Genomic DNA, 23,505 nt, shown 5'->3' with positions numbered 1-23,505 from the left:
TGTTGCTTTTAGCCTTTCACCTTGCTGATCCAGTTCTCATTTACCAACTTTGGCTTCTTTGTAGGACATTTTTAACATTTCCTCCTCCCCTCTCCACCAGGCAATCAATGCAGAAACTTACTGGCTGTGACTTTCTTCTGTTACCCTAAATGAGGAAGAATTCAAACTATGCTATCGAACCCACCTAGCCATAGTCTATGAGAAGTCCTGACCCCGAGCCTTTTCAGACTGGGCTGGGAGAAAGGAAATGGAAAAGTATCCAAAAATGTATATGTAGTCTTTTCAGTAAAACAGCTAGATCCTTTTGTAATGGATATATTTATTTGTCATGAAAATCATGTTAGAATTTTACAACATATAATTCTTAGAAGCAAATACAAAAACAATTCACCATCCACCCGTATGCATTTTGAGAATAAGATATAAAAGACAGATACATACCTACATTTGTTTCCATTTTACTTCTTTACCCCTTTCAGGTAAATGAGAGTCCAGTTATGAGCTATATTTGTCAGGTATCAGAGTTACATGTGTTTACATAATGTTAAAGATGGCTCAATATTGAATTCATGTCCCCAATGTCATGGCTCTTCTAGGGCTTTCTTAAAGTATTCTTGTGTTCTTGGAACAGTGACTTCAGTTCCTTGATTCTGATTGTCTGTTTTAAAAATCTAGACTACGGTGAATGCAAACATGTCAGTGCTCATTTGAGACTTGCTGGAAGATGACTGCTGTCTAAATGGAGAAACTTGAAAAGCTGGCTGTCCATAGTGCTCAGTGGCCATTGAAAGTATCCTTCTGGCTACAGCTCCTCCTCCTCCAAGCCTCACCAAGTTTCTGTGTTCCTGAACCCATTGCTTACTTAATTGCTTATGGCTGTGGATTCTCTAGCTGGGAATTCTTATCCGTGTTCCCTCCTCTGAATTACTAGTTGGAAATTCTGCTGAATGACTAACATTTGGGCTTGGGAAGAGTTCTGGTTCACCCTTCCTTTATGTATCTGTACTAAGTCTTGGAATCAGGAAGACTTGGGTTCAAATCCCCCTCTGTCATTTCCTAGTCCTATGATCTTGTCCAAGTCACTCAACTCCTCTGTGACTGTCTCCTAGTCTAAAAAATAGAGACAGCTAGGGGGCACCGAGGATAGAGTGCCAGGCTTGGAGTCAGGAGGACCTGGGTTCCAGTTTGGCCTCAGATATTTCCTGGCAATGTGACCCTGGGCAAGTCACTTAACTCTGTTTGCCTAGGCCTTGCCCTTCTGTTTTAGAGTTGTTGTTAAGACAGAAATCAAGGGATTAAAAAAATAGAATTAATAATACCTGTTATACTTCATAGAGTTGTGATGAGGCTCAAATGAGATGATGTAAGTAGAGCATTCTGCATATTTTAAAAAAACGTGCTATAAATGTCCATAATTCTTATCCTTCCTCATAATCACAGCCAAGATCCCTGGAAACGCGGTAGACCCAGATCTCACAACATCACCCAATATTGCTTAGTCTGCCTATGACTGTTGATAGATACTAACCTTAATTAGTTGTCTTCACACCCAAAAGTGTGAGTGATCCCTTCTCTCTTAGTGTCTGTAAATGTCTTAGCCATGTGCAAATTGCATATGCCAAAGAGGGTCGGAGATGGAAGGGACCTTAGAGGTCCAACCCCTTTATTTAATGGATGAGAAAAGTGAGGACTAGAAAGAAGTGACTCGCCCAAGGCCCCATGGCTAATATTTGGCAAAGATAGTAAGCCGAACCCAGATCCTCTGATTCCAAATCAGAGCTCAAGACACTCTGTATATTGTTTGGGGGAAACATGATGCTTCAGCTGCAAAGATCTCCAGCACAGCAAGTGGGTAAAAGGCCCAGCTACTCATTAAATGTAATCGGATCTTCTTGGGATGCCAATAAAAGCACTTTCATGCTCCAACTCCCTTTCAGGTCTGGAGCCTAGATGGGCGAAGGTAGGATTCTACGTTGCTCCTGAAAGTCATGTGTGACCATTTGAGTTTTGCCTTTTGTACATCTGAGTGACTCATGAGAAGCCCAGTTGAGGTGAGTTGGTCCTTTCAGAGGACAGCTGAAGTCTGCCCCTAAGGATACCTGCTGGGGCGGAAGGAGAGGGAAATCATAAATAAAGCTTATATTTTAATTTCGGAAAGAATAACAATGTTTAAAGAAATATTTGTTTAGATCATATCAAAGAGTAAAACAATATGGAGCTGGAAAAACTCTCCAGAGTCTTTCCTTCCTATATTTATTTATCTTTTACCTTGAGAAAATAATAATATTGGTATAGCCATTTCCAGTTTACAGAGTGTTTCTGCCCGTATTTGCCTTACATCTTTCCAATAGCCCTTGGAGGATCAGGATGGCCTCAAGATCATACTGTGAAAGGATCAGTTCCCTCTCCCCCTGGGGCAGTTGGGTGGGAACAGCAGATGACAACCATGGAGTGAGAAGGAAGGTGTATCCTTTCCCTTTTCTTCCCTCCTTGGGCCCAGACTGCTGAGACCCTATCCATCCATTGAGTGGGAATAGCTGTCAGTTGTGAGGCTCTTTTCCCTTACTCATGCCCATGGAGCCCTGGGTGAAAACAGCCTCCTGTGAGTCCCCTTCCCTCCAGCCTTCCTGCCAAGGCCTCCTTTCTTAAGACTGGATACAAACTTTCTCCATTCCATCTATGGTCATTCAAGAATGACTAGAATTTCCTTTCCACTCAGACCGGCCAGCCCTCTCCCTCTTCCCCAGTAGTAGGAGATGGACCAGGTTCCTCCTAGCTTTCTCACCTTACACCCCTTAGGGTAACAAAGAGTCATCAGCTATAATCTTTGCAGCAAGATAGAGGACCATCAAGCCTTTAGCAGCTGCCCTTCCACTCTATCCCAATTTCCTCTGGGCCTTACCATCTACCATATTGCTATGCCCTTCAGGCTCCTAGGTCTTCTGACCTCAGGATACACCATAAATGCTCCATCCTTAGGATTTCTGGGCCTTTTCATCTTCCCTGCAGCTGACCTCTCATTTAGTAGTCCAAAACAACTCTGAAGGACTTATGATGAAAAATGTGATCCATCTCCAGAGAAAGAACTGATAGCATATGAATGCAGATTGAAGCATACTTTTAGAATTTTCTTTATTATTCTTGTTTTTTTGGACTATGTTTTCTTTTGCAACATGACAAATAGGGCTGCACATGCATAATCTATATCAAATTACCTGCCTTCTTAGGGAGGAGAGAGAAAAGGAGGGAGAGAGAGAATTTGGAACTTAAAATTTTTTTAAATGAATGTTAAGGGGACAGATGGGTGGCTTGGTGAATTGAGTGCCAGGCCTAGACAGAGGCGGTCCTGGGTTTAAAATGTGGCTTCAGACACTTCCTCTGTGTGACCCTGGGCAAGTTACTTAACCTCCATTGTCTAACCCTTACCACTCCTCTGTTTTAGAACCAACACATAGTATTGATTCTAAGACAGAAGGTAGGAGTTTAAAACAAAATGATCATTAAGAGAAAAGTTTACATGTGATTGAGAAAAAAAACCAAACAATAATTAAATTAAAATAGTTCACTCCTAAAGCAGCCCTTGCATTATGACTGATTTAAGAAGAGAACCTCTGTCGCCGACAAAAATCCTCCCCAAAGATGCAAGCACATTCGTGGGGATTCATGCAATATTAATAAATCATACCAGTTCGTGGAAGTTTATTTCTTGATATATCTACAAGTACAAGATCTCAGTGATAGGAGTAATTCCTCCCACTGGTGCAGATAACAACCCATCAATGCCATCCTATCTTATGCAACTCTTGTCTACATCCTTTCAAAAATTCTCCATTGAAGATTTATTCAATGTGGCAGAGGTCTTCCTCTGAGATAAGTACTGTTATTCTTCATTCTTGATACATAAAAACAACAACAATAATCCCAGACTAAGGTTTGCAATGTGTATCATGTATATTACTTCAAAGCCACTCTGTGAACTAGGTAACTCAGACATTATTATCTCCATTTTATAGGTGAGGCCTAATGAATTGTGAATTGCCCATAGTCACATGGTAGGATCGATTCACTTCCTTCTCTGGTCATCCAAGTCTTTACCGTTGTTTTTCATGTCACTTCTTGAATCTTTCCACACCTCTTTGGGTCACCTGAAATATTCTTTTTAGATCCCAGTGCTCTGGGATTTGCAACTAGACAATCTCCAGGAGAAGATGTTAAAGACGGACTTTGGTGGCAGAAGACATCTTGGGATTGTCGAGAGCGTTGCACAGTTACCCAAATGTGCTCCAGCCTCCTTTCCTTCTATCCCATTCCAGGCTTTGCTTATCCTCTGTCTGTAATACCTAAGTCACAGGCATGTCAAAGTCTGGCCCATATGCAGTCTTTGTCCATGTGATTTTTTATTGTGCAGATTCTAAAGCCAACCTTTATGGCAGATCTTACTGAAAGCTCCAGAGCTGACCTTGGGTCCCTTAAGACTATCCAGGGAACAGAAGCTCTGGCAGGTTGTACCAAGCTGGAAAGGAACAGGACTTAATAAAAGTTTGTTGATGCTGCTGATGTTATTTTCTAAATGCTAGCAAATCTAGGTTTGTTCTGGGAAAGAGAGAGTATCCAGGTAGAGCCAGAGCCAGAGAGAATGACTGGCTGGAAAAAATATGACTAAATACGCTCCACACATTTTAAGTGTTTTGTTTTTCACATCAGACTGAGGCAAGAAGGACAGATGGAAAGATTCCTTTGTGTTCTTGGTGGTTCTTGGAAGAAATTCGTTTTTTCTCTTTTCTGCAAGAATGAAGATAAAATAATACTTGTTGAATGGATAAAAAACCTAGCTGACTCTGATACAAGAATGGGCTAGTGACTACCCAGACACCTCAGTCAGGAAGGCATGTTCTCTCATGGTGGAGGGGCTATCACTCCTCTGATTTTCTAAGCAGCACAGGCTGACAGCCATGTGGTCAACCGGGGGGAAAATGAAATTCTAAACACAGTGGGCACAAGGGTTCATGCTGTGAAAGTAATATGATCTACTTCTTACAATTGAACTCTTCATAAAAAAATTTTTTATAGGAAGTTCTAGAGCATAAGAAATAATAATAAATGCTCAAAGATAGGCTGTAGTAGGGTTTATAGCCTTTAATTATTCATAATAATGTATTCACGTCCCAAACTAAAGTCCTGCTCTGATGCCTCATTATGGTTTAAAGTTGGCCTCTGTTAGTGAAGCCCACTCCAGGCAAGTTCCAACATTGTATAGGTCCTACTTACCAAGTTAGAGAAACTCAGAGGTAAGCTGTATGTCTTAAGTTTGCAGGGGTTCATTACCAGAAGATTGGTTATCAAGTGATGAATTTGGGGAAGATGTTACTGCAGTTCATGATGACTGTCTACTGAGAAGGGGAGGTGGTGCTAGCTGCTCTCATGGAGGAAGTGTCTTTGTTAATGAAACCATCAGTCTTTTAAAATACGGTTATTTATCCTTTTAAGGATAGGGGATATGGACTGGTCCCATGATTCTATTGGTATAGTGAACTCCCAAGTAACAAAACTCCTTTTCCTAATACAAGTTGGCCCTTTTTCTACAATGTATAGTCTCACAGAGTTGTCTAGAGCAATTAAATATTAATTACCTTGCCCAGGGCCACACAAACAGCATTTCAGAAGAAAAACTTGAACCCAGATCACCTTATATCCATGATTCCTTCCTTCCTTCCTTCCTTCCTTCCTTCCTTCCTTCCTTCCTTCCTTCCTTCCTTCCTTCCTTCCTTCCTTCCTTCCTTCCTTCCTCTCTTCCTTTCTCTTCCTCCTTCTTTATTTCTCTTCCTTTTATCCTTCCTTTCTCTTCCTTCCTTCTCCCCCCCCCCCTTTCTTTCCTCCTTTACCTTCCATCTTAGAATTAATATTGTATATTGGTTCCAAGGCAAGGAAGGTGGTAAGGGCTAGGCAATGGGGGTTCCTTATTCAATATATCATGATGTACCTCCATTCTTTTAAGAAGAATTTTAGGGAGCACCTGGGTGGCTCAGCATATAGAGTACCAGGCCTGGAGTCAGGAAGACCTGGGTTTAAATCTTACCTCAGACACTTCCTATAGCTATGTGACTCTGAGCAAGTCATTTAATCCCCATTGCCTAGTCCTTACCACTCTTCTGTCTTGGAACCAATACACAGTATTGATTCTAATTTTCAACAATTAGGTCTGAAGACAAACCCCAACAACTAAAGAAATATTTGTTGTGATCTGGGTATCTAGAGCCCTCAGTGCAGTACATAAAAAGGCTGAGGGAGAAATTTGTTGCTGAAGTTTCAAGTAGGAATAAGGGACCTGTTTTTTATAGGTCAGAACTAGCTCTCTCCCATTTCTGTAATCTCCCTAAATCTGCTCTTTGCCCTAACTGTAATCTTTGGGGTTTTGACCTATACTAATTTTTCAATTCTCCTCTACTTAGGCCTCACTTGTTTCTAGATCAAACTATGACCCCAGAATCTGCTTCTGAAAATTTTTTAAAAGATTAAAAATGTTAAACCCTTACTTACAACTCTTAGAGAGGCAAGGGGCAGGCAAATGGGGTTAACAGGGTCACACAGCTAGGAAGAGCCTGAGACCATATTTTAACTAAGGTCCTTTCTTATTCCAGGTCTAGTGCTCTAGCCACTATGCCACCCCTCTTCTTTAATATTTTATTAAATAATACCTTAGATTCACCCCCCCACACACACACTCTATGCTACTTGTCAAAATCAACAATCATTCCTAGTTAACCCCTATTGTCCTATTTCTCTGCTCCTCTTCTAGGATAGCTATGTGTTCTTGAGAAAAGTCAAGAAATCAACTTGATTTGTCCACTATATACATTTAAGTTCTCTAAATAACTTTTGCTGGGCCTTGACCGTTGCTCAATAATCCTACTCTATCATGAATTCTTGTCTCTCTAATCTTCTTCTCCTCAGAAACTGTTCATTTCCTTCCTGCTTTCACCCCAAACTGTATCGCATTGCTTATACTTAGAATATTTGATGGTGTCCTACTTTACTGAGATAGCAAGTCACCATTCTTTCCGTTTTTCTCCTTCATTCCTCCAAACGTACCAACGTCATCCCTACTCTCTGATCGCCTTTGATCTTGTGAGAAGAGGTATCGCTACTCATCACCTCTGGTGGGAAGGCTTCCCGAGCCCTTTTTAGGGCTGATTATCCACCTTTGGTGTCCCCCTTTCATCCAGCTCTCACTCATGGCTCCAAGAAGCCGTAGGATGCACAGGGGTCAAACCCTGGCAAAGCCATCATGGCAGGTGGCTTAAAGCACATTACGGTAACCCACAGCTCTCAAACTTGTCAGGTGAGTTGGGGCGGGTCTCCTCCAAGCATGTGAAGATTCATACAGTGGTTAGATGAGAATAATTTGTATCAGTGGCCATGAAGGCTGCTAAAGTAGGCTCTGTGGAGCACTCGGACCTTGGTTAGACGTCAAAGAAGACAGTCATCCATTGCATTCTGGTCACTGCCAGTCATCTTGACTTTTGTCCTGCCATTAGACATTGATGGCTCTGGAGGAGAGAGTGAGGCTGATGACTTTGTGCCAGTCTGCCTCACTCATCCAACTCATGAGCAACTTAAGACATCACCCTGTGAGTCACTGGTCCTCCTTGAAAATAGTGCATCATGCTACAGTTCCTGCTTCACACTGTTCCCTGTGCCTAGGATGTACTTCTCTCTTTCCCTGGCTGTCCTTTTAAGCACAACTCAAATTTTACCTCCTTTACTCAGGAATTCCCTGTTTTCACTCATACTCCATACATGTACTTATCATGTTACCATTTTATGTATTTGTCATATTCTATTAAACTTTAAGTTCTTTGAATTTTTTTTAAAAACCTCTTACCTTCAGAATTAGAATCAATACTGTGTATTGGTTCCAAGACAGAGGAGCAATAAAGATTAGGCAATGGGGGTTAAGTGACTTGCCCAGGAACACACAGCTAGGAAGCATCTGAAGCCACATTTGAATGCAGGACTCCCATCTCTAGGCCTGGTTCTCAATTCACTGAGCCACCCAGTTGCTCCAAGTTCTTTGAACTTAAAAGACTATCTTAATTAGACTTTTAATCTTGCCCATAACCTAGCACAATGTTTTGCATAGAGTAAGCACATAATTAATAAATGAATACACGGAGGCCTTAGTGGTTGTTTCAGAGTAGGACCTCTGAAGGACTGATAAGGCTATTGAAGAGCTGTGAATATTGATAAACTCATCTAAATTTATTTTATTTCCAAGCTCACAAAGACCTGAGTTCAAATCTTATCTCAGATACTTAGTAGACGCTAGGCAAGTCACCTGTCTGACTCAGTTTCCAGCTGTAATGGAGATAATAATAGCACCTATTTTCCAGAGTTGTGAGGATCAAATGAGATAATGTGTGTAAAATCCTTAGTGTAGTACCTGGCACATAGTAGGTAATATATAAATTAAATCATCATCGTCATTATAATTATTACTTTAAGACAGAATTACATATATGATATATAAGCTATATGTATGTATGTATGTATACATATGTCAACTTTTAAAAATAGATTAGTGAAAGCATATGACTTTATATGACTTAACTGATACAGTGAATGAATTACTGAGCAGAGGAATTTGGTGATTTGGTAGAAAGAATGGGTTAATAGATGGGTAAGTGATCTGCAAACCTGGCACAAGACGCTAGCAGTTCAAAACACCTAGAATGTTAAAAAAACAAGCACTGACCAATTGGTTTATTCTTGGTAGTAATAATTTGGGGCCACCCCGAAAGTACTAAAATACTTATTTTCAGAAAATAGCCAACAGCACCGGTGATCAAAGCACAATAAAACAATAAAATGATATCACATATATTTAATGACACAGTACTAACAACAATAAACATTAACTGCTGACATAAAAGTGGGGCCAAGTGTAGTACAAGGTTCAAGATATAATCCCTTTGGCCTGGGACTTTTTAATGGAAAACATAATACCAGAGAGATGTAGAATATAAAGATAAAAACAGAAATCATCCTATCAGTCCACCAAGGCAGGCATTTTTTGAATAGTTTAGCAAAAACAGAATTTATCCCTAAATGGAAGCCCAGTAATTTGTAGCAAAAATTCCATGAATAATTTGTTTTTATATTCCTTATACAGTTCATTAAGTACTTTCCTTACAAGTCTGTGAGAAAGGAAGGATAAATGTCACCTCCCCCCCTTTAAAAGATGAAGAAACTGAGGCACAGAAAAGCTTCAATATTCAATCCCAGGTGATTTTTTGGTGATTTTGTAGAGGCACTTCTTTTTAGTACAAACATACTTGTCTAGATTCATTCATTCTACCAATATTTGATAAGTGCCAACTACATAAAAGGAGCTGGCTGGGATACAAAGAAGCTCTGGCCTCTACCCTTCTTCCAATCATTTTTTCCCCCAATCATTTCTTTCAAAGGTTAGGAAAAATGCATATGTCCAAATTCACAATTTATATCTAATATTTAGTGTTCAGCCCTTAAGTGAAAAGAAATAGTCATTTGATAACTGACAAAATATCTTTTCTGAACAGAAACAGGACTATCTGCTCAAGCCTGAAATGTCAGAGTGATGTATTTTTCGGAGCAAGATCAAACAAAAATAGACATGATATAGCAGGTACAACAAGCTCTCCTGGAGGGAAAGGAGACACAAGAATGTAAGTAGTGGATCTCAGTGGGAGATGATTGTGCCTCTGGGGTACTTAGCCTTTCTCTCTTCTAGTATGGAAAATGAAATGCCATCAACAACAATAAATGTTGAATGGCATTCCATAAGTCCTGGCAGTCGCATGGCACTAAGCGTAGGACAAAGTTCACCTACTACAATAGTCCTTTTCTGTCGGGAGGCTTAAATATTATCAAATAGATAACTATTATTAGTCATTGAATAACAAGGCTGTAGAGGCTGAAGGTGATACATATCAAGCAGGCAGACAGACTGCACAGTTTATATTATGTAGCAGTATCAGAAGAATTTTATGGTAAGTGGAAATTGCAAAGGGGAAGAGGTAAGGAGAAAAAAAAAGGATAAAAACGGGAAAAGAGGAGGCAAAGAAGAAGACAAAAAAGAAAGAGAAAAGAAAGAGGAGGAACATTTATTAAGCATCCACTATGAGTAGCTAAGTATTTCAATGAATAGAGCACCAGGAAGTCTTCCTGAGTTCAAATCTGGCCTCAGATACTTATCAGCTGGGTGACTCTGGGCAAGTCACTTAACCCTATTTGCCGCAGTTTCCTCATCTGTAAAATGAACTGGAGAAGGAAATGGAGAAGTATCTTTGCCAAGAGAATCCCAAATGGGGTCATGAAGAGTCAGGCATGACTGAAAAACAACTGATCATCCCCCCCAAAGCACCTACTATATGCCAGGCACTGTGTTAAGTACTAGGGATACAAAAAGAAGCAAAAGACAACCCCTGCCCTGAAGGAGCTTACTTACACTGTAACTGAGGAATGATTAAAAAAAATGTCATGGTACATGAATGTAATGTGATAATATTACACCCTAAGAAACAAGAAATGTTCAGAGACACAGGGGATGACTTTTGTGAATTGATACCAACTGAAGTAAGCAGAGCCAGGAATATGATATACTTAATAACTATGACGGTGTAAATGGAGAGAACAAGAAACTGTATATTAGACGATTGCTGTATAACTATCAGGACCAAGCTCATCCCCAAAGATGAGATGAAAAAAGATATCTCTCTCTTCTTTGCAGATATAGTGGGGTTCATTTAATTTTTTATTATAAGGGATGGTCTTACTAGGTAGGTATAAATGAAGGAATAAATATGTTTAGAAATCAAGATAATGTAAAACAAAACGTCAATGAATAATTAAAATCAATCCCCTCCTTTTTTTAAAGACAGAAGGGGCAGCTAGGTAGTACAACAGATAAAGTGCCAGCCCTAGCGTCCAGGGGACCTGGGTTTAAATATGGTCACAGACACTTCCTAGCTGTGTGACCTTGGGCAAGTCACTTAATCCTCACTCCCTGATTGCATAGCCCTCCACTGTTCTTCTGTCTTAGAACTGATATTACAGAAATGTAAAGGTTAGTAAAAACAAACAAGTAAATAAATAAGAACCCATTTTCCCATTGTGAATATTCATATGGAGACAGCCTTCTTGTCACAGCTTGCAAGCATTTTTCAATAACCCCCTTCGAATGATACTCAGATGCATTTGGAATCCTTCTGTCCTAGGGTAGCTCTTATCCCACTTCTCCTGTCTCTGCCCCACAACTGCCTCATCTTGTGAATGTTCTTTAAAGAACAAGAATGTATTTGAAGATGGGGCTTTGAAAAAAAGATCAGTGATGGGCTGAAGAGAATCCAAGGAAATTTCAACGTACAGGCATGCCCGTGCTTCTCTAGCTTGTTAACTGGTCTTTGAAACCTTAAATGAAACATTACAAGACACAGTCATTTCATAGGAACTGTGAGCCCAACAATCTTGCCATGAATGAATGAAGAAGCATTTACTAGGTGCCTCCTCTGTGCCAGGCACTACGGTAAGCACAGGAGATACAAATGCAAGCAAAAATGACAGCCCTACATGATAGTACAGTTGCAAGTGGAATAGGATATGACAAAACACATAGGGGAGGGGGGCCAAAGGAGGAGTGTTTTGAATGGGGCCCTCAGATGCAAAGGTGAGAGGAGTCATTAAACAACTGCTTTATAAAAGAGTCTGATTAGAATTTTTTTTTCGTCTGTACCTGTGAATTGATTGTTGTAGAGAATTCTTGGTGAGTAATGCAGATTGGCAGATGCTCAGCAGCCTGAAGACCCAAGAAATTAAAGGGACTTGTTCCGGGTCACAAGGTCAGCACATATCAGAGGTGGCTTGCTCTCCATCACCTCTACTATGATGCTGACCCTCTCTACAACTTGATTGCAAAATGATATTATTGAGAGGGTGTTATGTGAACCATTTCTAAAGACCTCACTCTAGCCTCATTTAATGTATTAAAAAAAATTTATTAAGCACCTACTATATGCCAGGCATTGTGATAAGCACTGGGAATATAAGAAAGAGGCAAAAGACAGTCCCTGCCCTCAAGGAGCTCAAAATCGAATGGAGGAAACAGTGTGAAAATAAATATATACAAAGCAAGCTCAAATAGAATAAATAGGAAATAATTACAAGGAAAGCACTACAGTGAAAAGGGATTGGAAAAGGCTTCCTGCAGAAGGAGGTTGTGTGGCGAGGTAGCACAATGACACTAGAGTGCCAGGCATGGGGCTGGGAAGACCTGGGTTTAAATATGGCCTCATACACTTCCTGGCTGTGTTACCCTGGGTTAGTCATTTAACCTTAATTGCCTAGCCCTTATCTCTCTTCTAACTTAGTATCGATATTTAGTATTAATTCTAAGACAGAAGATGAGGATTTTTTAAAAAAGAGGTTGTGTTTTGTTGGTCTGCAATATATTTGGGCATGATAGGACAAGCAGATAGTCTGACATATGAATATTCACAATGGGAAATTACAGATTTATATAATATAGTAGGTGAAAGGCATCCCCCCAGTACTAAAAGCTCACTATGCTCTTCTCTTACTTAGAGGCAACATGTTATAGTGGAGACAACACTGAATTTTAAAACCTGGTGGAGTTCTAATTCTTCCACTTAGCTCTATATCTTGGGGCAAAGTAATTACATTTTCTGAGTTTCTAAGCTTGAAACTAGGGTAGAGTCCTAAATCTATCACTGAGTAGCTCTATATCCTTGGGCAAAATACTTGACTTTTCTGAGCTTCAGTGACTTCTGGTAAAGTGAATATAATCACATCTGTCTAACCTACCAGACCAGGTTATTGAGATCAAATGGGATAAGGATAAAGGGTTTTGTGATCATAAAACCAATATAGATAGGATGCTGTTTTGTTTGGCTTTAACCATTACCACTCTGTCTCCTGGTTAAAAAAAAAAAGGAGCTCTAAGACTTGGGTTCTTTTGGTTGAGTCACTTAATCTGAGTCTGCACTTCTTTATGTAAAAAAAGCGAATTCACCAAGGGACTCAACTCCTTCACTGCTCACACAGCTAGCTGAGTATTAGAGGCAGGATTAGACGCCAAGCCATCCTGACTCCAAGCCTAGCATTTTATTCCTTTTACTATATTGACTCTTATTTTGCCAGCTATAAAGAATATGGATTGGCAAAAAAGCAAACGGGAATAAGGGAGGATAGCTAGAGGGATGTTGAAATTATTATGGACACTAATATCTATCCTGCCTACCTCATAGGCTGCTATACAAATATATGTCAACTATGTCAACAGTAATAATAATTATAAACTAATAATAGTGAACAGCAAAGAATAATAATAATCCCTAGCATTTATAGAGAGCTCTAATGTTTACATAGCACCATACCTATGATAACTAAGGAAATAGTTTGGCAATAGAAAAACTGGACAGTTCTATTCCTCAAATCGATGATAGAGATTTAGCATCCTGTACTTGTGAGATAAAACATGGATATTCAGAAATACTTGCCAGTGATTGTGCTTTCCTCAGCTTGGCTCTGTCCTGAAATTTATTTTTCTTGCTATGTGATTGTCGGCTGAAATCTGACGCCAATTCATTTCCTTTCTTCTTTCTACAAAATGAGAAAACAAGCATTCTTGTAACCAAGAAATAAAGTTCTAAATTGACTAAATAAATTAACTTAAAAAAAGAAAAGAAGCACAAGCAAAAATTAAAATGAAGAGGTGTGTCAGTTTTTCATAAGTGATGTGGGAACATCCATCATTGGATTCAACAAATTTGATACAATTTAATTTAATATACATTAAGCAAAATCTAGGCTAGGTGCTAAGACTATAAACAATAAAAGTATTCAAGGAACTTTATATTTTACTGAGAATAGATATGAAATATGATATCTGATATGATGTTTAATAAATACAAATTAATTTGAGAAGGGTGAAAGAACTAATTATTGAGACATCAGGAAAGACTTCTGTAGGAAGTGGTGCTTGAAGGAAGCTAGACATTCCAAGCAAACACAGTGAGGTAGAAATGCACAAGAGATAACCTGTGCAGAGTCCTAGAGACTGGAAATAGTGTGCTGAATTTGGGGAACTGTGAGGTGGGCAGTTGGGTTGGAATTTTGAATACATACAAGAAAAGAATATGGGGAAAATAATACAAAAAGGAGCCAAATTATAGAAAGCTTTAAATGCCCCAAATAAGAGTTTACATTTCATCTTTGGGGAAATAGGGAGTCATTGAATATTTTAAAACATAGGAGTGTCACAAATCAGATCTATGGAAAATTACTTTGGCAGTTTCCTTGAAAATGAACCAGAGAATGAAGAGTCTAGAACATGGGTGAATCAATTATCAGGCTAATGGAATAATCCAAGCAAGAGGTGATAAGGATCTGAACTACAGCCATTTGAGAAAAGAGAAGGGAATGGATACAAGAAATGTGGAGGACCCATCAACAGGACTGATCAAATGGCTGAGTGTGGCACAGATGGCACACACCTGTAATCTCTATTGCAAGAGTGGATGGGGAAGAGCCTACAGCTGGTGGATTGCTTGAAGTCTGAAGTTTTGAGCTACAGCAGGGCTAAAGTCAATCAGATGTCCTCATTACATCTGACACTTATAGGATGAACCTGTAAAATCAGGCTACTTGAGGAGAGACAAACTGGACCAGGTCAGAAATAAAACAAAGCTTCTGCTCAGTGGGGTTAGGTCCCTGAGTGGCTGCTGTAATTCCAGCCTGGGCAAAAATAAAAAGCCCCCCCTCAAAAAAAAGATGATAAATGATTGAATATGAGAAATGAAGGAAAGGAAAATATCAAAGATTCAAGGATAACTCTTAAGTTATAAATCTAAATGCTTAAAATATTTATATCTTAATGAATGGTCAATTAACCCATCAGAGGGTTAACTGACAACTGCTAAGAGCAAAGCACTTCTATAATGGGACACAGAATAAGTGCCTGGAAAGGATAGTGACCCAAAATGGTGAGAAAGGTAGGATGAAGATAACAAAGGTAAATTTCATGATTTTTCCCTGCCTTTAGATATTAATGGAAGATAATTAGATATTCCTCCTTATTGGAGGAAATATCTCAGCATATCAACATTAGAAAGAACTTCAGAGTCCATATAGTCCAATGCTATATCTGAAAAATAATCTCCTTTACAATAATCACAAAATGGTCATTCAGCGTTTTTCTTGAAGATCTTATGGGCCAGAGAGCCCATCAAGTTCCCAAGGAAGCCCATTCCAGTTCTAAAGATTAGTAAGATTTTTCTTAAATTCAATATAATTTTGCCCTCCTTGAAATTTCCATTAATTGTTCTAATTTCTGCCCTCTGGGTTTAATCTGGACAAATCTATTCCTCTTCCTATATGAGAGCTCTTCAAATAATGCTATCATTCCTCCTACCAAGTCTTTTCTTCTCTAGGTTTTTCAGTTCCTTCAATAGATTCATATATTCTCCTGTCTTCTCACTAGACTAATAAACCTCCTCTAGACATATTCTACTGCCAGTCTATGTTCTTCCTAAAATGTGACCCCAAACTGAACAAAATACTTCAAATATATTTTAGACAGATTAGAGTATGGCAGCTCTATCATCTTTCTTATTCTGAACATTACACCTAAGATTGTATTAGCCTTTTTTGACCATATGATACCATTAAGTCAAATTGAGTTTTTGGTCCACTAAAAATCCAGATCTTTTTTCAGTGAATTGTCATCTGGCGGCACTTTCTCCATCTTGTATTTATGAAGTTGATTTTTTTGAAATTGTGCATAAGCACACTTATCCCTACTAAATATCATCTTACTAGACTTGGTCTATTATTCTAATGTGCTGAGATCTTTTTGGATCATCTCCTGCCATCTAATGTGTTATCTATCCTTTCTGCTTTGGGTCATCTGCAGATCTGACAAGCATGTAGTTTATGACTTCATCCAAGTAATTGAAAAAAATGTTGAACAGTTCAGAGCTAAAAATACATCCCTTGAGTTCTCTCCAAAATGACATTGTTGTTACATGTTGGTTGTCTCTCCAACCGAGGATGACGATTGTCTTTGTGCACAAAGACACCTGTGCATGAAGATTTAAGTGGAAAAGTCGATGCACAGAGACAGTCCCACTCTCTCGGCGTTGGAAGCCTGGGTTCATTGGCACGAAAAGTCGTTACACCTGGAGACTTCCTCAGCTGCATTGGATGGCCGTGTTGTCTTTTGTGCTCCATCACGCCCTAAGCACTCCACAGTGCTTTGCTGCATCGCCATCTCAGCCGTTGAACCTTCTTGTTGGTTTCTTCTGCCTGTTCCGCCGAAGCAGTCTTCACATGCTGGGCGAGCAAAGCCCTGGTTCACCAGGGGTCGACGTCGACCCGATGGCTACCCTCACAAGGTTTAGCCGGCCTGTCGAAGCCGTTGCCTGGGGTGTGGCTGCTGCTGCATGCTAGCAGCTGGTAGGAGCCACAAGTGAGAGCTGGGTGTCAGGTGAGGGTCAGTGACTGGAGAGCTGCCCTAGAAGGGCATGACAAGCCCTCCATACCAGAGATATTACCCCTCCCTGAGCACAACAACTACCCACTGGTTCTAGCTATTCAACCAGTTCTGAATTTAACTATAGTATTATTTTACTCTAGACTATATTTCTTCAACTTTCCCATTTTACCAACCGACTTTGGCTGCCTTCTTACCCTGACATTCTTCTACCCCAAGTTCCCAAGGCACCCATTAATGAGTTTCTCTGAGAACCTTCATTTTTGGAAAGGGCAAGGCAATAACCCAGTTCCTCTCCTAACTTTGCTTCTGACTCTTAGGATTTCATGTCTCTTCAAAGGTGCTTCACCTGTCCTCCCCCCCCCCCTTCTAATCTTATTTTTTTGGTCTTCTTCCATTAAAGAGTACATTCCTTCTTTTTTTTCTTGCATTGTATCCCCAGCATTTATTGCAGTGCCTAGCATACAGGAAATATTTAATAAATGCTTGTTGACTGACCTTTGTAAAATATTTTTGCTAAAATCTAAAAAAGCTGGGTATTGATTATATTCCCCTAATCTGCAAGTTGAATTATCCCACCAAAAAAAAAAAAGAAAGAAAATGAACTTAGTTTGGCATCTTCTGTTCTTAATAGACCATTTTGGCTTTTACTGATTATTGCTCTTTTTTCTAAAGCTCATGAACCACATTCTTAATAAAACTGCTTTAGAATTCTGCCAAAAATTGAAGTTAAGCTTATTCATCTATAGTTTGTATTCTTCTTTTAAAAAAAAAGTTGAGCCTACATTTGCCTTTCTTTAGATTTTGTTCCATTCTCTCCAAGCTTTTAAAGATTATTGATAGTGAGTAGTTCAGGAATCATATCAGCAAGTTGTTTCAGTATCCTTAGAATAAGAAGCCTTCAGGCTTTACATTGATCTCTAAGACCTAGAGATATTATTATCTCTATTATATGCAACCTTTCCTGGCATGCCTATTTGCCTACTTTATTAATTATGACTTGTTATTTGTCCTTTGTTTTTTAAGAGGATCAATAACATCATGGGAGTTGAATTTAAGTGAAGCAGAATTGTAAAAAATTGTTGGCCTCACTCTCTCTTCCAGAGGCATCCAAGTCTAATGACAGGACAAAAGTCAAGCTGACTGGTGATGGCCCAGGAGGCAGTGGATACTTGGCTTCTTTTATGTCTGGGGAAGCACCTGCTTCAGTGGCCTTCATGGCCGTTGGAACATGATGTTTCACTATGATTTACTGTCAAGACATCTTTCTGGGTCCACATTAATCTGGGTATCACCACCAGTCAAAAGGCAGAGGTAGACAAGATGACCTCTAAAGGTTCCTTCCAACTCCAAGATAAAAAGGAGCTTAGAGTGGAAGGAACAGTGTTTATGGCATTGGATACTACAGGCTGCTGGACTGATTGGCTTTAATTAACTTTTTCTTGGTTGAAAAGCAAGGCTGAGCTCAGAGACAGGAAGGAAGAATGGTTTATTCAGAAGTGACAATGATTTAAAACCAAAAAGGATTACATAAATAAAATAAAACAGAAAAAGAGAAAACAAATATGAAATATTTACAGATTTTATAGAAAAATACTTATAAAAATATAATTAATTGAAAACAAAAAGGACTAAATCAATAAAATAGCTGCAAACTAAAGGAAGAGTGGACTGGCCAGAAAAGGTATTGACTGACCTCAAGAGTTAGAGAAGGGAAGAGAATAAGCATATATTAAGAGCCTTCTATGTGCCAGGCACTGTGCTAAGCACTTTACAAAATATATCATTTGAAGAAAAGCTCAAGTAGAAGAAAAGTGAAATTCCAAGAATTCACCCCAAAGATTGGATTGAAAGTCTTCCACGATCTTGCTTAGCTAACCTTTCCAATTTTATTTCATACTAGCCTCCAGGTATCTATACTCTATGTTCAATCCTAACTAGGTCACTAACTGTTGCCTAATCATTCTCTGCTTTCCTCCACTGCCATTACCCTGCCTAAAGGGCAGCTGGGTATTACAATGGATAAAGCATTGGATCTGGAGTTAGGAAAATCTGAGTACAAATGTGGCCTCAGACACTTACTAATTGTGTGACCTTGGCAAAACTCACTTAACTCTGTCTCAGTTTCCTGATCTTTGAAAGGAGTTGGAGAAGGGGGATGGCAAACCATTCCAGTATCTTTGCCAAGAAAATCCCAAATAGGATCACGAAGTGTTAGACATGACTGAAACAACTAAACAACAAAACGTGCACTCCCCCTACATATGGGTTGCAATTCTTCAGTTCCTTTAAGACATAGCCCTCTTCCATAATGCTTTCCTTGATGCACATCCTACAGTCACCCCCTTACACTAAAATAATCTTTCCCTGGGAGTATACTGGCAAATGTTTAGCAACTGGCTCTGGGGGTGGGTGGGTGAGGGAGGGAATGTACTCATGACATCCTTTTAAATTTAATCTGCAACATTAACATTTTCTCCATCACTTTCTTAATTCTAGACAATACCCCCGCCAAAAAAAAAATCAAGATTCTTTATATAGCATTTTTCTTATTTCCAAGGTGTAAATGCTCACACAATTGGGTTTGCAGGAGCTGGCAGGAGCTGGTGCCAGCACATATCTGTCTCTGCTCTTCCTCAGATTTCCTGATAGCAGTGTTCCTGGATCTTTTGTTTCTTATCACTTTCTACAATCATACTTTGTTGTAAACAGGTACATGCCTTCATTCCCAGTTCTCACCTTCCCCTATCAGACTGTTACCTTCTTGAAGATAAGGACTATATAATTTGTCATCTCCCCCAGTGCCGAGCACTGATATCACTATACAACATCTATCAGTTTCAACCTATTGTTTCCAAAAACATATGAGATAAAGAGGGCACTAGCTTCTTACACCTGCCAGGCCTGTTCAATGGGGTCACAGTTGTCTAAGTAATTGAAGCGAATGATGTCAGTGGGATGCTTATCAGAAGAACGCCATGGTGGAAGGTCCCTTTCCCCTCGGTTAGTCTTCTTTCTAAATGAGCACGAGGAGTGAAGGGCAGACGAAGGGGATTGCTTCACTTCTGAAGGATCACCTGATGTTGTACGAATATCAGGAACTATAAAATCATTTTTTGGTGGAGTCTAGAAGAAATGACAGAGATATATGATGAGTGAGCCATCATCCAAAATACTAATGTTACATCGGTACACATTTTGCCATTATTCCACTTAATTTAATCAAGAAAACTAACACACTCCCAACATTAAGGAAGTTCAGCATAAGACATATGGAACTGATTTTTAGTTTCTTAGTTATTTTAGTTAGTTTGTTATATTTAGTTAGTTATTTTTATGTAACTTTTAATAGATTTATTTTTATTTAATTTTTATATAACTTTAGTTAGTTATTTTTAGTTAATTTAGTTCTAAATTAAGCACTTTGAGGATAAAATATCCAAGTTTCAAGAGTTATTTTCTAGTCTTTTAGGTAGAAAAGGACTCATTTGCAGCTCTGATATATGTAAAGTTGTTCAAATGTCCCTCTATAGGGATAGGATTTTGTTATTAAATTCCCCCCCATGCATAGTTTTGAAAGGCAGCATCGAGTGTGGATATTTATCTTAATAAACCCTTATCTCTGTCTTAGTATCAATTTTAAGACAGAAGAGCATTAAGAGCTAGGCAGTCAGGGTTTGGTGACTTGCTCAAAGTCACGTAGTTAAGAGGATTTGAGATTTGAACCTATGTCCTTCTGACTCCAGGCCTGATGCTCTATCCATTGTGCTACCTAGAAACTGTCTATAAATTTCTTCCCCCAATTTTCTGCTTTCCTTTTAATCTTGATTATATTAATTTTATTTGTACAAAATGTTTTAAAATTTAATGTAATCAAAATAACCCGTGCTTTCTCTTATTTATTCATAAATTCTTCTATCTAAAATCTGAAAGGTAATACGTTTTCTGTTCTAATTTGCTTATGTCATGTATCTATTTTGATCTTGTCTTGGTAAATGGTACAAGATATTGTTCTATATCTAGTTTCTGCCACACTGCTTTTTAATTTTCCCATCAATTTTTACCAAATAGCAAATTATCCCAAAGGCTTAGACATTCACTTTTGTCAAACACAAGGTTGTCATAATCTTTTACTACTGTTATATATCTTCTCTGTTCTAAAGATCTTTTTCTCTATTTCTTTACCCGTACCAGATAGTTTTGATAATTACTGCTTTATAAATCTCCTTCTTTTACATTTTTAATTAATTTTGGTATTCTTGACCTTTTGTTCTTCCAAATGAATTTTATTATTTTTTTCTACTTCAATAAAACTTTTTTTTGGTAATTTAATTGGGATGACATTGAATAAGTAGATTAGTTTAGGTAGGCATGTCCTTTAAATTATATTGACTCTGCCCACCCATGAACAATTAATATTTCTCCAATTATTTAAATATGACTTTATTTGAATAAAAAGTGTTTTATAATTATGTTTGTGTAGTTCCTGGATTTGTTTTGGCAGGTATACTCCCAGGTATTTCATTCTGTCTATGATTATTTTAAAAGGGTTATCTCTTACTATCTCTTCTTGAAGGACTTTGCTGATGATTTATGTGGGTTTATTTTATATCCTACTACTTTGTTAAAATTATTGATACTTTCAATTAATTTTTTAGTTGAGAGTTTGGATTTTTCTATCTATACCATCATATTGTCTATGAAAAGAGATATTTTTATTACATCTTTGCACTGTCTGATTCCTTCCATTTGTTTTTTTTTCTATTGCTATTGTTAACATTTCTAATACAACATTAGAAAATATTGGTGATAATGGGCATCTTTATTTCACTTCTAATCTCAATGAGTTTTTATAAAATGATATGGACAAAAATCACACAGAATATTTCAAATTTTAGAATGTGGTAATTTACTTGCTGGTAAATGGAAAAATGGATAGAACCCAGGATTTGGAGCCAGGAAGACCTTAATTCAAAACTTGCCTCAGACACTAATTAGCTGTGTGACCCCAGACAAGTCATTTACCTTCTCTCAACCTCAGTATCCTCATCCATAATATGGGGATAATAATAGCATCTACTTCATAGGTTTATTGTGAAGATCAAATGAGTTAACATATAAAAAGAGTTTTAAAAATCTTAAAGCAACATTTAAATATCAGCTATTGTTATATGAGAGACAGCAGTGTATTTAGTGGATTAAATGATGAACTTGGAGGAAGAATTGGGTTCCTATTTTTACCTTTTGGACTAATTAGCGGTGTGACCAGGAGCAAGTCACTTAACTCTTTTGGGATTTGAGGGATGGTAGGGAGGTGGGGAGAAGCAGAATGGAATAAAAATTTATAGAATTTCCACTGCGCCAGGCACTGTGCTAAGTACTTTACAAATAGTGTCTTATTTGATCCTCACAACAATGCTTTGAGGTAGGTATTATGAAGATACTCATTTTACAGTGGAGGAAATTGAGGCAAACAGAGGTTAAGTGAGTTGAGGGTCACGTGTAGCTAGTGAATATTTGAGGCCAGATTTGAATTCAAGTTTTCCTGACTCTAGGACCAGAGCTCTATCCATTGAACCACCTTGTTGCTTTAGTTTCTTCATCTGTAAAAAGAGGGATAATAACGATTGTTAGGACACACTTGGAAAGAGCACCCATACCAACAAAATCAGATGCATCCAAGCATTTCATAGAATCTCGAATCATTTTTTAGTGCTCCCCCTCCCAAAAGCATTCCCCATAATTTGGTGGATATTTCTGTGATATTCTAGAGACTATTTTTGACATTCTCGGGTGAATCCAAGAATAACTTTTTTTCCTTTTTGTGGAAAAAATGAAAAACACAGTTCCAGGCTCCTACAGTGGACTCTGATGGGAGTCTAATAGTATCAACTAAACTGCTCTCAATCCTGTCCCAACCTGCTACTGACCTCAGCTTTGAGGAATCTGGGAGAGTAATTCTTTATTTGCATATTATCTAGCAGTGTGGTTGAGAGTGAAAGGCATCAGATTTTTCAGTCAACAGATTGAGCTTTGAATCTTGGCAATGACGTTTATTTAGGGGAGTTTGGGTTAATAATGACAATAACAATTCACATTTATATAGAATTTAAAATTTTTTACAAATGATTTCTTTACAAGATAGTCCCAGTTTATCTTTGATGCCCTAAGAATCTTCCAAGAGATTGTTACTATAAGACAGTTAGGTAGCCAGGCTTGAGACAGGAGGTCCTGGGTTCAAAATGTGACCTCAGATACTTCTTAGCTGAGTGACTCTGGGCGAGTCATTTAACCTCCATTGCCTAGCCCTCATTGCTCTTCTGTTTTAGAATCCATACTCAGTATCCATTTGAAGATGGATGGTAAAGGTTAAAAAAAGTTTATTACTGTAATAAATATAAGTATGCCCTGATTTGAAAAGAACTTGATACAAATAGAATTTACAAGAGATGGGAGGGTGGGGAGGAGACTTTCTGACAATTATGAAAGACTCCATGATAAGATTTCTCCAACCAGCAAGCTCCTCTTGGACTTTGAAAATGTCTGTTTTTCAAAACTCTGATTTGTATATTGTAGATTAGGACATGTTTACCCGTGTCCCTACTTTTTTGTGCATGTCTTTAGATACTATTCTCAGGAAAGACACGCAAAGTTTTCCTACTGGTTATCCCAGGGACTAGTTGATGATTGCAAACATTGGGAGACTACTGGGAAGTTGGGATAAAATTATTTCTGTCCCATTTCTCTCCTAAAATAGAAGAGTAGAGGTAGCAATATGGTGCTCTGGCTAGAGCACTGAGCCTTAGGTTTTCTAGACCTAAGTTCAAATCTAACCTCATACACTCAGTTTGACTCTGAGTGTCACTTAATTTCTGTTTGCCTCAGTTTCCTCAACTGCAAAATGGAGATAATAATTCCCAGGGTTGTTGTAAGGATCAAATCAGATTAATTTGTGAAGC

General features: G+C 38.5%; 1 protein-coding gene across 6 annotated transcripts in view; it reads right to left on the bottom strand.

The window, feature by feature from the left end:
• Positions 1 to 302: 302 nt before the first annotated feature.
• FBXO16 (F-box protein 16) overlaps positions 303 to 23,505 on the bottom strand; it is an 82,379-nt gene continuing 59,176 nt past the window's right edge. For 4 of the 6 annotated variants that reach the window (XM_056813733.1, XM_007476515.3, XM_056813737.1 and 1 more), the window contains 3 exons: positions 19,440 to 19,672; positions 13,554 to 13,656; positions 303 to 2,099 (listed from right to left, as the gene is read on the bottom strand). In XM_056813733.1, the coding sequence (XP_056669711.1) occupies positions 1,947 to 2,099; positions 13,554 to 13,656; positions 19,440 to 19,672 (489 nt within the window). In that variant the 3' untranslated portion in view covers positions 303 to 1,946. Of the gene's footprint in view, positions 4,783 to 13,553; positions 13,657 to 19,439; positions 19,673 to 23,505 lie in introns of all 6 variants that reach the window. The other 2 variants (XM_056813736.1, XM_007476518.3) reach the window with 1 other exon arrangement.

The sequence above is a fragment of the Monodelphis domestica genome, chromosome 1 (assembly GCF_027887165.1).
Source record: "Monodelphis domestica isolate mMonDom1 chromosome 1, mMonDom1.pri, whole genome shotgun sequence".
Classification (NCBI taxonomy): Eukaryota; Metazoa; Chordata; class Mammalia; order Didelphimorphia; family Didelphidae; genus Monodelphis; species Monodelphis domestica.
This window is presented reverse-complemented; position numbering and strand designations above follow the sequence as displayed.